Source organism: Panthera pardus, unplaced genomic scaffold (assembly GCF_024362965.1).
Source record: "Panthera pardus isolate Hobbes unplaced genomic scaffold, ASM2436296v1 HiC_scaffold_26, whole genome shotgun sequence".
Lineage (NCBI taxonomy): Eukaryota > Metazoa > Chordata > Mammalia > Carnivora > Felidae > Panthera > Panthera pardus.
The window spans coordinates 21,345,994-21,360,793 of NW_026526832.1; the positions used below are offsets into that span (position 1 = coordinate 21,345,994).

Below are 14,800 nucleotides of genomic sequence, written 5' to 3' on the forward strand. Positions count from 1 at the left end.
TATTTAAACCAGCTAAGGTAGCACAAAATTACTTAATTCATTATTATATTATTTAAGAATATTATTTAATTCCAATTTTAATTAAGAATATTGAATAGACCAATGGAATAGAATAGAAACCCCAGAACTAGACCCACAAAAGTATGGCCAACTAATCTTTGACAAAGCAGGAAAGAATATCCAATGGAAAAAGGACAGTCTCTTTAACAAATGGTGCTGGGAGAACTGGACAGCAACATGCAGAAGAATGAAACTAGAGCACTTTCTTACACCATTCACAAAAATAAACTCAAAATGGATAAAGGATCTGGATGTGAGACAGGAAACCATCAAAACACTAGAGGAGAAAGCAGGAAAAAACCTCTCTGACCTCAGATGCAGCAATTTCTTACTTGACACATCCCCAAAGGCAAGGGAATTAAAATCAAAAATGAACTATTGGGACCTCATGAAGATAAAAAGCTTCTGCACAGCAAAGGAAACAATCAACAAAACTAAAAGGCAACCAACAGAATGGGAAAAGATATTTGCAAATGACATATCGGACAAAAGGCTAGTATCCAAAATCTATAAAGAGCTCACCAAACTCCACACCAGAAAAACAAATAATCCAGTGAAGAAATGGGCAGAAAACATGAATAGACACTACTCTAAAGAAGACATCCAGATGGCCAACAGGCACATGAAAAGATGCTCAATGTCGCTCCTCATCAGGGAAATACAAATCAAAACCACACTCAGATATCACCTCACGCCAGTCAGAGTGGCCAAAATGAACAAATCGGGAGACTATAGATGCTGGCGAGGATGTGGAGAAACGGGAACCCTCTTGCACTGTTGGTGGGAATGCAAACTGGTGCAGCCGCTCTTGAAAACAGTGTGGAGGTTCCTCAAAAAATTAAAAATAGACCTACCCTAGGACCCAGCAGTAGCACTGCTAGGAATTTACCCAAGAGATACAGGAGTACTGATGCATAGGGGCACTTGTACACCAATGTTTATAGCAGCACTCTCAACAATAGCCAAATTGTGGAAAAAGCCTAAATTTCCATCAACTGATGAATGAATAAAGAAATTGTGGTTTATATACACAATGGAGTACTACGTGGCAATGAAAAAGAATGAAATATGGCCCTTTGTAGCAACATGGATGGAACTGGAGAGTGTGATGCTAAGTGAAACAAGCCATACAGAGAAAGACGGATACCATATGTGTTCACTCTTATGTGGATCCTGAGAAACTTAAGAAAAACCCAAGGGGGAGGGGAAGGAAAAAAAAAAGAGAGAGAGAGAGGTTAGAGTGGGAGAGAGCCAAAGCATGAGACTCTTAAAAACTGAGAACAAACTGAGGGTTGATGGGGGGGGGGGGTAGGTGATGGGCATTGAAGAGGGCATCTTTTGGGATGAGCACTGGGTGTTGTATGGAAACCAATTTGACAATAAATTTCATACATTAAAAAAAAAAGAATATTGATGCAAAATTTCTCAAAATGTTACCTTACAGAATTTGGTAATATATAACAAAACTAACTATGCATTTACCTTTGACCCAGTAATTCTGTTTTTTTTCAAAAATTTACTCTAAAGGGGCGCCTGGGTGGCTTGGTTGGTTAAGCATCCGACATCGGCTCAGGTCATGATCTCATGGTCCATGAGTTCGAGCCCCGCGTCGGGCTCTGTGCTGACAGCTCAGAGCCTGGAGCCCGTTTCAGATTCTGTGTCTCCCTCTCTCTCTGCCCCTCCCCTGTTCATGCTCTGTCTCTCTCTGTCTCAAAAATAAATAAACATTAAAAAAAAATTAAAAAAAAAAGAAATTTACTCTAAAGACATACCCCCAACAATATGGAAAATACATAAATGTTCATAAATATATTTATTGAAAAAAACATGGCATATCTGCACAATGAAGTATTGTACTGTGTAGCTATAAAAAAGAATGAGCATGATCTTTGTGAACTACTATGGGGTGCTTTCTAGGGTATATTGTTAAGTGAAAAAAAAAAGTTCAAAGAACACACACACTTTTGTGTAAGAAAGGATGAATAAGAATATATTCATGTAACTGCTTACTTTTTATAAAAAGAAACATAAGAAAGAATAAAACAGATTCTAGAGTGATTGGTGGCCCCCAGAAGGTAGGTAGGAAGAGGGAAGAGGATTGGGATGGGGGTGAAAGTAACACTTTTCTGAGTACACCAATTTGTATCATTTTGACTTTTGAAGCTACATTAATGTTTTATCTGTTCAAAAAGATTAGTAAAGTCAGCAGTAACAAAGGGGAAAAAACTAAAGTACAAACAGAAACAAATGAACTTAACTGCATTTCAAATGAAAACTCTAACCAAACTAAAGAGGGGAAAAAAGGATTAACCCAATTAACTTTTAAACATAATACTTATACTATATGAAACTAAATGAAACACTGTATTTGTCAGTTTAAGACAAAAATGGCTATAAACAAATATGGAATTCTAGTTTGAAATGTTTCTATTTTTTGAAATGGTATGGACTAGCAATTCTGAAACTACTTCCTGTGTACTGTGGGTTGGACAAATATATTGAAGGTAACAAGAGCCAGATTTCTCACCGTCAAAGTAGAGAGTTATAAATATGGAAAGGGGGAAGACTAGAATGAATTGTTATGCTAACATGCATTGGGGATATCAGTGGAACTATGTTTTAACATATGAATTTAAATGCATGTACATATATGTATATGTATACATATACATACATATATGTATGTATGTGTGTATATATATACATGTATGTACATGTATATACACGTATACATGTATACATATTTTGGCTTAGTCAACTGAAAGGGCCCAGAGCAAGGGCACCCGGATCAATGAACACACCTAGCATCCAGATCTTGGTTTCTAAATACCATTCTCCACTAAAAGGACCTAGGGATCTAGGGCTCATTGCTGTGCCAGGAAGCAAGGAAATACTCAAAACAAAAGGTAGGAACATATCAAAAAGACATAAGAGCCAGCTTTAGCATCAAAATAAATAGTATTAACAGAGTATTCATTGAGTAAAATAAGTATATATGAGCGCATCCTGATATAAATTAATAAATAAATGAATGAGAAAGGAAAGCTTTCCCTTAGACTACCAATTAATAAATGTAGGAGAAATGATGGAGTTAAAAAAAATCACCATTTTGCATTCATCATCATAAAAATCTCTTCAGTCATGAATCCTTGTTGACCTCTGAAAATTTGTGAAAGTCCAGTGGAGAAAGAATATCTATATAATTTCAAAGTGCTCCCTTATAGTTACTTATTATAAATGGAAAAAAGTAACTTTATTGTGGATTAACCTAGTTAACACTACACCTTAACTAAAGTTAACATTATTAATAAGTGGAACAAATTGACATCACCAATTTTCTAATATGATAACCTTAAAACTACATAATGTCTTTCCTGTGGTATGTCAGCCAAACCTTACTAAATCTAATCATAAGAGTATACCAGACAAACACAAACTGAAGGATATTGCAAAAATAACTGTCATTTTGGAAGATACAAGCTAAGGAACGATACTAGGTAAGAGAAGAATAAAGATACATCACAACTAAATGATGCTGGATTAGACTCCAGACTGGGGAACAGGGGAACAGAGCTATAATGGATTTCACTGGTACAAATGGTGAAATTTGAATATGAACTGTGGTTTTGATCCCAGTTTCCCAAATGTTCTCGGTTCAAGGCACCCTTAGTATCACAGTAATTTTTTTCATAGTGTTCCTTGGTCAAGAGAAATATCCAGGTTCAAACAACATATTAAATATTTATGCCCTAACAATTTAGCTGCCATTTGAAAAAATAATACACATAAATTGAAAGTTTTATTTCATCTTAACCACAATTACTAATGGGATTTGTGCACCTGTTGGACACTGTACAACTTCTCAAACCTTAGAATCAGATTGGACAAGAGCACCCTCATTTCCTGTTTCACATTGATTTTTGTGCTGTACTTGCTTTTTTATCACAACCATGGAAAAATCCAGCTTCCTAAATATACGATATATCCAAGGAATATGGTGCCACCTATTGTTGAAATTGTAAACAACCTCGAGCTAGTAGTTTTGCATAGTCTTAGATTTCATTTTGTTTGCCTTGAAAACTTAGAATGTAAATTATCCCACAGATATCCCCTTGGATAACCCTGTGAGGCTGTGTGGCACCCCAGTGCACAGTTTGAGAACCATAGGATTAGATAACAGTGTTACTGTTACACTGTTACATTTTCTGATTTTGATAAATACAGTATGACTACATAAGAGAAAGTCCTTGCTTTCAGGAAATACACATTGAAGTATTTATGGATAAAGAAACATGCCTGCAAATTAATCTCAAATTATTCAGAAAAACATGTGTATATATATGAATATACAGACAGTGGGCACGGTTGATATAGTAAATGTTAACAACTGATGAATCTAGATAAAGGGTATACAAGATTTTATTTTTTTGCTATTCCTAAAGCTTTTTTGAGTGAAATTACTTCAAAATAAAAGATTTTTAAAAATGCAACACAATACTACATTTTAAGGTGTATATACGTATGCAGTGAAGCAATTTTTAAATGCCTGGAAATTAAAAGCACCAATTCAGACAGTTGCAAGCTTTTATAAGGAGGGAGGATGTATTGGGAAAGAATATAGTATAGTATCAGTGATATTTTGTTAAGCTGTATGGTGGATACATAGGTATTCATTATATTATTCTTTATACATTTTATGCCCAACATATTTCATAATTTACTTTAAATATACACCTTTAAAATATGTGAAATCTTTAATACACAAAAATAAAAAAACATGGGGGTGCCTGGGTGGCTCAGTCGGTTAAGTGTCAGACTCTTGATTTCAGCTCAGGTCTCGATCTCATGGGTTTGTGAGATTGAGCTCCGTGCTCCTTACAGCACAGAGCCTGCTTGGGATTCTCTTTTTCCCTCCCTCTCTTCCCCTTCCCTGCTAACACACTCTGTCTCTCTCTCAAAATAAATAAACTTTACCCAGGGCCAACTGCAGAGCTCATGTTTCTAACCCCCACTTTCCAAGTTCACACTATACATAGCTAATCCCATTTTTCTTTTTGTATTAAAGACTGGAAAAGAGAGCTAACTTTCTTGTTTTTTTGATTCCAAACTAATTTAACACACCCAGTAGAAAATATGTTTATTAAGTTTTCTAACCTCAGGAACATCAATATGAAAAAAATGGTAATAAATTTTAATCTTTGGCAAATTTTACTGCCCATATGCCTAATAGTATCATATCTAATCAGTCTTTTAATAATTGAAAATTTGACATTTTGCAGTTATTCTTTCATAACACCAGTTCTATTACAGGGCCCAAGGTGAACTAGCAAAGAAATAGATGTGTATTGATTTGATTTATTAAATTACGCTGAGAGATCACCTTCTAGATTTGTGAAAAATGAGTATAAATCCAATTATTTTGAACTTTATCAAAATTCTAACCAGGACTTCTATTTCACGGTTGTAAAAAATCCTAGAAGTTTCATTAAATGAAGTTTTCTGGTTGATTATAAATACAACTCAGAGTAAGCTTCTTTCTTAAAAATAATTTGTTTTGGGCCGCCTGAGTGGCTCAGCTGGTTAGGCTTAGGCATGGAACTTTGGCACAGGTCATGATCTCACAGCTCCTGAGTTCACCCCCCAGGATGGGCTCTGTGCTGACAGCTCAGAGCCTGGAATGTGCTTCAGATTCTGTGTCTCCCTCTCTCACTGCACCTCCCACACTCACATTCTATCTCTCTCTCTCAAAAATAAACATTAAAAAAACCTTTTTTTAATCATTTAAAAATAAAATATTTGAGGGGCACCTGGGTGGCTCAGTTGGTTAAGCGACGGACTTCAGCTCAGGTCATGATCTCACAGTTTGTGGGTGCAAGCCCCGCGTTGGGCTCTGTGCCAACAGCTCAGAGCCTGCTTCAGATTCTGTGTCTCCCTCTCTCTCTGCTCTTCCTCTGCTCATGCTCTGCCTCTCTCTCCTTCAAAAATAAATAAACATTAAAAAAAATTTTTTTTGAATTAAAAGAAATAAAATGTTTGAAAATCTGACTTATGATAGCTAAGAAATTTTGAGGCTTTATTCACTGTCTTCCTACAATGTATTTCTTTTATGATGCTTAAAGCTATCTGAGAACAGAAATAATGTTACTTTTGACCTTGTAATTTACTCAGAAATTGGCAGCCATTCTTTTTCAGGGCACTAAATAATCACTTGTCAAGTTCTATTTATCTTCTGTAACCCAAGATAATGACTTAAAAAATCCCTGTTCCTCTCATACATTTTATGCTGTTTTTTAACCAAGCAGATGCTTTTCTCATCCTCTGGAATGAGACTAGAAAAGTGGTTCTTAGGATTTATTATTATTCTACTGTCATATTATCAGGGAAGGTGTGCACAGATGATGGGGTTAAGTCTGTGAATGGGAGGGAAAGGAAAAATGAAGGAGCATATAGGTACAATCACACAGACTATCCTAGAACTGGAAGAGTGTAAGAAACATCTTGTTTGAGCTTTCTTCCGACAGAGAACTCTGGAATAAAAGAGCAATGACTAAAATAAAACCCAGACTACCAAATGGACAACCCTTTTTTTTTTTTTTTTTACGATAGCAACGGGTTTCAGATTTTGCCTAACGCCCCTCTTCCAAAACCTGAGCCCCAACTTCCCGACTTCTCCCGGCTCCTGACTTGTCTCTCTACGAGCCCGAGCAAGAGAAACATAGTATGGGGTGGGGGACGAATAGTGTAGACGGGCTTATACGGGACGGAAGAATTCAGAAAATAACACCCCTATGGTCTACTTCGAATTTTTAGCGGGACTGGGCCTGGACCCACCATTCTCAATACTCCAAGCCCGAGGATCTGCCCCAAACTGCCAATACATTTCTACCACTCGGCTGCAAACGTTAACAGATGCCGCTGTCCTGGCGCCCCTGAAAACCAACCGCGCTCTCAGGGTAAACCCAGCCTGACTTCCTGCGGAGGGACTCGGCGCCGCGCGTGGGCGCGACTCCTGGGAACAGGTAATCAAAACCTCGCCTCTAGAGCCCGGTGATGACGTCACACCGCCCCTTTCTAGCATCGCGAGACTCTCTTCTCCCACCCCCAGTTCCCAGAGCTCCCAACCGCCCGCGCCCGCTGCTAGGCAGCGGCGGGGATGGCGAGCCGCGGAGCTGGGGCGGTGACGATAGCAGCGGTTCCGCCATTGGACGAGGAGGCCTGAGGGACGGGCCAGCCTGGTGAACAAGGAGATACCGAGGCGGGTGGCCCCGAGAGAGCGAGGGCAATGGAGGCTAACATGCCGAAGCGGAAGGAGCCCAGCAAGTCCCTGCGCATCAAAGTCATCTCCATGGGCAACGCTGAGGTGGGAAAAGTGAGTACCGCGCTGGGAGGGGCGGGACCTCAGCGCGGCGGGACGACCTGCCGATTGGCTGGGAGGGCGGCCACTCAACAGCCCGGGGCCCAGCCTCCTCCCCGCCCCTGAGCAGGCCCAGGTCTCCTCCTAGGGGATGTGCCTGGGTGAGGAAAACTCTCGTGACCTTTTTGACCTTTCGTTTGCCCCCACGTCCACCGACGTCACTCTCCATAAGAAGGTGTCTCATATGGCCGCTAGCCCTTGAATGTATCCCAAAAAGATTAAAGGGGCCTAGGTCCTTATGTAAGATCGTCTGCCTATCTTCGTTCTAGGTGACCTGTCCAGGACTTAAGAGGTCCTTAAGAGAATAAAAGTTTAGTTACCCCAGCAGTGCTTGGGAGCCTGAGGGAACTTACTGGGGTGCATGTGAGGATTGGAGCTTGTAAAATGTTGCTCTGCAGATAGGGAGCCCAGAATCTACATTGCAAGAGCGTAGCTGATACTGACATTTTTCACGGGGGAAGTGCAGTGGATGTCAAGGAGCCTGCATTATTTTGTTTTGTGTGTTGGTTTTGTTTTTATTTCTGGTGGTTTCATTATATTCATTCTCTCCAAAGCCGTAGTTCCACTGCCTTTCTTCTGGATGTACTGGGTATAAAGCTCTCCCCTAGTGTGTGTATGGAGGGGGGTGGAAGGAGGATGAGAAAGAGACCCGAGGCTGTCCCCCAAGTGAATTTTAAACTGCCTCCTCTTCACCTAAATTGTCTCCTCTCCCCTTCTGGGTAAGTGGAAGCTGTTGGTTAAGAACTTCCCAAGGTCATCAAATCAATGGCAGAGACCAGATTAGAACTTGGGTCCTCACAGTCTACTGCAGTTCTCTATCATTGTATGCTGTCAAAATCAACTCCAGTAGGATCTATATCCCAAAAGAGCCATTAATGGAAGTGTTTAGGGCAGTGCCCTACACATAGTTGATGTTCAGTAAATGTTTATTAGTGCCTTTTCTTTCCATTTAGCATTATCCTGTGCTATTTATGTATTTGCATATATGTATGTAAGTATTAACATAGCAGTCACTGTAAAGTTAACATTTGTTGAACATCAACTATGTGCCAGGCATTAAAAACAAAAGAATACAGCCTCTAAAAGGCTTAATAATAATCTGGCTAAGTAAGCATGCATCATTTCTGTAATTTTCCTATGCTAAATGGTCCAACATTAAAAATACCCCAAAATGACAAGTATCACATTTATTTAACATTGCCCTAGATTTATTGGCCAATGTGATTAGACAAGAGAAAGAAATAAAGTATAAAATAACTGGAAAGGAGAAGGCAAAATTATTGTTATTTGCTAATGATATGATTATTTATCTGGAAACCCAAAGAAAATTAACTTGAAAAGCTTTTAGAAAGAATAAGAAAATTCAATAAGGCAAAATTAATATACAGAAATTAATAGCTTTCCTATATCAAATTACATGTTTTTTAAAATCTTTTTTGGGGCGCCTGGGTGGCTCAGTCAGTTGAGCGTCTGACTTCAGCTCAGGTCATGATCTCGCGGTCTGTGAGTTCGAGCCCCGCATCGGGCTCTGTGCTGACAGCTCAGAGCCTGGAGCCTGCTTCAGATTCTGTCTCCCTCTCTCTCTGCCCCTCCCCCCCTCATGCTCTGTCTCTCTCTCTCTCTGTCAAAAATAAACATTAAAAAATTAAAAAAAAATCTTTTTTAATGTTTTATTTTTGAGAGAGAGTGAGAGAGAAAGAGCAAGCAAGCAGGCAGAGAGAGAGGGAGACACAGAATCTGAAACAAGCTCCAGGCTCTGAGCTGTCAGCACAGAGCCCGATGTGGGGCTCGAACTCACAGACCGCGAGATCATGATCTGAGCCGAAGTCTGACGCTCAACCGACTGAGCCACCCAGGCGCCCCATCAAATTATATGTTTTAATGTTGAATTGAAAAACTATTTTAATTTACAATAACAGCCAAAATAAAGTGCCTAGGTTTAAACTTAAGAACAAACAGGTAAGACCTATATGAAGAAAAATGTCAAACTCTACAAAGGGACATAAAATTACTCAGGCAAATGGAAAGATGTACTTTTCCCTTAATTAGGATCACTCGACATTTTAGAGATGTCAGTTCTTTAAAATAACCTACAATTCAGTTCTAGTTAAAATAACAATAGGGTTTTTTTTTTTCCTTCAAAACATAAGGGTGGCTCAGTCGGTTAAGTATCCAACTCTTGATTTTGGCTCAGGTCATGATCTCACGGTTTGTGAGATTGAGCCCTGAGTTGGACTCTGTGCTGACAACACACACACTTAAATACTGGTCCTCTAATTTCTATAGACAGATTCCCAGGGGTAGAATGCTGAGTAGCTATTTAGTAGCTATTGCCAATTGCTCTTCAAGAAATTGTACCAGCAGTATGCAGTTGCCCTATTTCCCGTAGTCCTGCCAACACAGGTATCGTCATTCTTTTAATGACTCCCAGTCTGGTTAGTGAGAAGTATTACTTTAATTTGCATTTCATGGACTACAGATGAAGGTGAGCACCTTTTCATATACTTACTGGATATTTGGATTTGCTCTTCTGGATAGTGCCCAATTTATACTCCCTACCCATTTTTCTATTGGATGATGTATCTTATCAATTTTTCTGGTTCAGGGATATCAGAGATAATAACTTTTTGCTGGTCATATGAATAATGACTATTTGTCTGGGTATGTTATTTGCCTTTTAATATTTTTACATATATTTCTCCATATAATTGCTATTATTATTACTATTTCTATACATTCAAGTGTGCCTGTCCTTTCTTTGTGGTTCTTGTATTTCCTTTCTTGGTTGAAAATGTTTCCTTAAGGTTGTACATATGTTGCACATTTTTTCTGAAATTTTTGTTTCATTTTTAAATATTGAAATCACAAGTTCATCTGAATTTATTTTTGTATTTAGAGAAGTTAAGGGCCCAACTTGTGCAAGTGGCATTTTACTAAATAAATCATTCTTTTTCCCTTGACTTTATTTTTTTATTTGAGAGAGAGAGAGACAGAGAGAGAGAGAGAGAGAGAGACCGCACACACAAGTAGGGGAGAGGGGCAGAAGGAAAGAGAGAGAATCCCAACCAGGCTCCACACTCAGCATGGGGCTGGATGTGGGGCTTGATCCTAGGACACTGGGACCGTGACCTGAGCCGAAATCGAGAGTTGGATGTTCTACCAACTGAACCTCTCAGGCATACCTCCCCTTGATTTGAAATATCACCCCTGTCACCTTTTAAATTTCTTCTTTGAATGGGATCTATTTCTGGGCTGTCTCTTGTGTTCTACTGACCTATTTGTCTATTTGTCTATTATGCCAATATCATACTGTCTTGATTGGTTTCAGACTATATTTTAATATCTGTTAAGGCGGATTCCCTCCTCTTTGTACTGCCCCACCCCATTCCTCTTTTTCATATTTTGAGTATTTCTTCTCAGATAGTTGTTCTGCAAAAGTGCCTAAAAATATATTTAAGAAAAATAGTGAAAGCAAAAAATTCTATGTTACTTGGTTTATATGATCTTAAGGACCCTGTCTCTTTGTGTTATAGGGAGTGGTTATTAATACAATTACTTAAATGTGTGTCTCGTTAACCTCTTAGAACTAGTGTTTAAACAGTGTCCTGGAGTTAAAGAACTGCCAGGCCCCTTAATTCATGAATCATTTAGAAAAAGGCCATATTCATTTTCATAGGCTATTGTGAGAGAAAACATTTGTGAAATGCTTTCAAGCTGTAAAATGCTTTTATTTTTTTTTAAAAAATATTTATTTATTTTGACAGAGAGAGACAGAGCATGAGCAGGGGAGGGGCAGAGAGAGGGAGACACAGAATCCAAAGCAGGCTCCAAGCTGTCAGCACAGAGTCCGACGCGGGGTTCGAACTCACAGACCCTCAGTGAGGTCATGACCTGAGCTGAAGTCGGCCGCTCAACCGACTGAGCCACCCAGGCTTCCCTCAAGCTGTAAAATGCTTTTAAAAGTGTAGCCTGTTAGCAGTAGTCACTCCAAAGAAGTTTTTCTTTCGGTTCACAATAAGCTTATTAACTGCTTTTTAAATTGACCGTCCTGTTTAATTTAGGTTAACGTTCATCAGGGAAGGATTTGAGCAGAATAAACTTCATTACTAGCACTCCCAAGTAAATTAGAAGTTTCACGAGTGCTAAGGGTTGTTATTACTGGCACCGAGCAAATTTCATTGGCACTGAGCAAAAGAAAGAAGTAAAATACTGATGTGTGTCCTCAAGTAGTTTACTTTCTAGCTGAAGAGATAAGAGGAGTATACACATGTGAAATGATAATTGACAATACAAAGCAATGTATGCCTGATGTGTGTGTGTGTGTGTGTGTGTGTGTGTGTGTGTGTGTGTGTGTAAAATACGTGTGTCTATATTAGCATGTATGTGAAGTGCAAGAAGAGTTCAGATGCAGGCAAGGTCTCTTACAACCTGGTGCTCCAGTAGGCTGGGCCTTAAAAGATAAGTAAGATTTGTAAAGAAGGGAGAAAGCTCATTCCAAGTAGAGGGAAAAAGTAATGATGAAAGTCAGGAAGTCAGATCTCTGGGAGTTTTGCAGAAATGGAAAGCATATATTAGAAAGGTTTAGACAAGGAACACAGATTAGGGCCAGATTATGGGGAACCTTGAATAAAGGATAAAGGAATTTGGATTTCAAACTTGGCAGTGAGAAGCCACTGAAGAGTTTTGAGTTAAGGAAGTGAAGTAATGTCAGTGCTGTGTAGTATTGACTGAGGTTGGGAGGGAAGGAAGGCAGAAAGACCAATACAAAAATTTCCTACAATTGCCTAGGAGTAGATGATGAGGATCTAAACCAAAGTGGTGTCAATGGGAATTGGAATGAGGAGAAAGAGGCAAGAAACATTTAAAAGATTTAGAAAGGCTCAGAATCAAGCATGGCTTTAAGATTCTGATCCTCCGTGGTTGGGAAAATGGTGGTGTTATTGACAGAACCAGGATGTCAGCAGGATGAACTGTTTTTATGTATAAGATTAGTTCATTTTTGGACATGTTGAATTTGAGGGAACAGCAGGACACCTCAGTACAAACTAGCCATAGTATTTGAAGATGTCGATCTGCTTTTGAGAAGGTCAAGGCTAAACATAGACATTTTGGTGGCATTGAAAGCATAAGAGTAAGTCTTCTAAACAAAAGAGCTCAAGGACTGAGAACTAAACTGAAAACATATTTGGTTTTAAGGGACGAATATTTAATTTTTCTTTAAAATTCTCACTTTTAGCATTTGTTTCAGTTGTTTGAAAATGCTTTCTTTCCCATTGTGGTGAATGAAGAAGCCATAATGAAGGATTGTGCTTATTTTGTGTGTTTCCAGAGTATATGTACTAAAAGAATGCATTTTTATGTTTTTTAGAGCTGTATCATAAAACGTTACTGTGAGAAAAGATTTGTGTCTAAATATCTTGCAACAATTGGAATTGACTATGGAGTCACAAAGTAAGTGCATTGTTTCTTTGGGCTTGAAAATTACATAGATTTGAGAATTTTTCTAAAATGATGTATCTTGAAATAGAGATTCTGAAGAAGGAAAGATAGGAATAAGAGACATTTACGGATATGTAGTGATCATATCAATTGTTCATCACTGAGCATGTTCTTTTTGCCAGGCCTTGCCTTCGCAAGGGATAGGTATAGGGTCTACAACAATGACGAAGTCAACAAAAAGCCTACCTAGCAGATGTATCTTTTTAGGAAACATGTTTCTATATAAACACGTCCTATTAGCAGGTGTGTTTATAGAGCATTTTGAGGTATTCTTTCCACAAAGTCTAAATAGTATGTCGAATATTTTCTATCAGAAGATTTCCTTTATTGGTTTATGATCTTTATAACCTATTGGTATCTGGCAAAAATGATCTGGGAGAAGGAAAATTAGGAGTAAGTGGGGATTTATCTCGAGATGAATCAAGGGTGGGTTGAGCCTGAGGAGATAGGCTTACATTAGCAGGAAATAATACCACCAAAGCGTGGAGTTAAGGTAGACTGCACACTCCCTGAAGGGGAAATCTCAGGTGCTCACCGTTCTGCCCTAACCTGCCCCCTCCTCTCTTATTCCCTTCCTTTACACACTTTACCCTCCATCCACACTGCACTGCTGCCCTTGTATTTCCCTAGCTCAGTGCAGTTATTCATTCATTCTGTCCACCTGAAATATCCTTTCCCCTCATCCCTCCATCAGACTCTTTGACGTGTTAAAATGCTCCTGTTCCCGTAAGGCCTTGGAATACCTTCTTTATCAGTTAGGACTCTTTAGTTGCAAATGACAGAAATAATAAACTTCTGTATGCTATTTATGGTACTTATTTTAAATTGCCACATGTCATTATTATTTATATGTGTTTCATGTCTCCTGCTAAGCCCCATGAAGAAGGAGCTATTAGAATAAGTCATTTCCAGGTGCCTGGCACAGTGCTTGCATGTAGTAGATACTCAAAAACTCTACTAGGTGAGATAGATGTATCTAAAGAGGGGGTTTGTAAGATTAGACTGTGAGGGCAGCTTTTAAGAAGGTGGACTAAAGCGGTGAGGTTTATCTATACTTCAGGGCATAGGATTTCATCAGTGATATGCCAGGATATCCTATTTAAGGCAGTGTTGTTTTGAATTCATGTAAGTAGTTAATTTATTCATCTAAGAAATGAGAATCACCATATTACTCCATAGAACTGTAGTGGTTCATTCAACAGACTATTCTATCTCTGGCTGAAATTTTTTTTGGAAAGCTGCTTGTCCCATGGTGTATCAGGAGGATATAACTGACAGAAACCTAACTCAAATCAAGTCAAGGAAAAAATAATAATGGTAATAACAACAACAATAATAAAGAATATTAATCAATTCACATAATCCAGTTATGAGGATGCTGTGCCTTAGAGATGGCTGGAACCAGGGACAGAATATAGCTATATAATTTACTACGTCTCTGTCCAGCTTTTAGCTTCCTCTGCATGGCTGCCAGCAGATCTCAGACTCACATTGTAAATTTTACCTCCAGAGAGGGACCAAAGCTAATATACAAATTTAAAAATCCTAGGGAAAGTTTTGATTGTTCAGGTGGGGACAGGTGCCTTTCCCCAGCTCATTTGGCTGTGGCCAACAGAGTGGGATCACTAAGAACATAGCAGAACTCATCTGAACCACAACTGAGAGAGGAAAGGGATATACTCGTGGGTAGTCAAAATAACAGGTACCCATTCCGTCCCTCCTGTTATCTACATGGTGAAGCTCAAATTCCAGCATATTGAAGAATTACTTGTAAAGTTTGTGAAAATGCAGATTCTTAGGGCCCACCAAGATTCTGGTTGGCTGGGT

General features: G+C 38.9%; 1 protein-coding gene across 4 annotated transcripts in view; it reads left to right on the plus strand.

The window, feature by feature from the left end:
- Positions 1-7,153: 7,153 nt before the first annotated feature.
- DNAJC27 (DnaJ heat shock protein family (Hsp40) member C27) overlaps positions 7,154-14,800 on the plus strand; it is a 30,636-nt gene continuing 22,989 nt past the window's right edge. For 3 of the 4 annotated variants that reach the window (XM_019450325.2, XM_019450338.2, XM_019450345.2), the window contains exons 1-2: positions 7,154-7,429; positions 12,843-12,925. In XM_019450325.2, coding sequence (XP_019305870.1) covers positions 7,343-7,429; positions 12,843-12,925 — 170 coding nt within the window. In that variant the 5' untranslated portion in view covers positions 7,154-7,342. The remainder of the gene's footprint in view (positions 7,430-12,842; positions 12,926-14,800) is intronic. The other variant, XM_019450330.2, reaches the window with a different exon arrangement.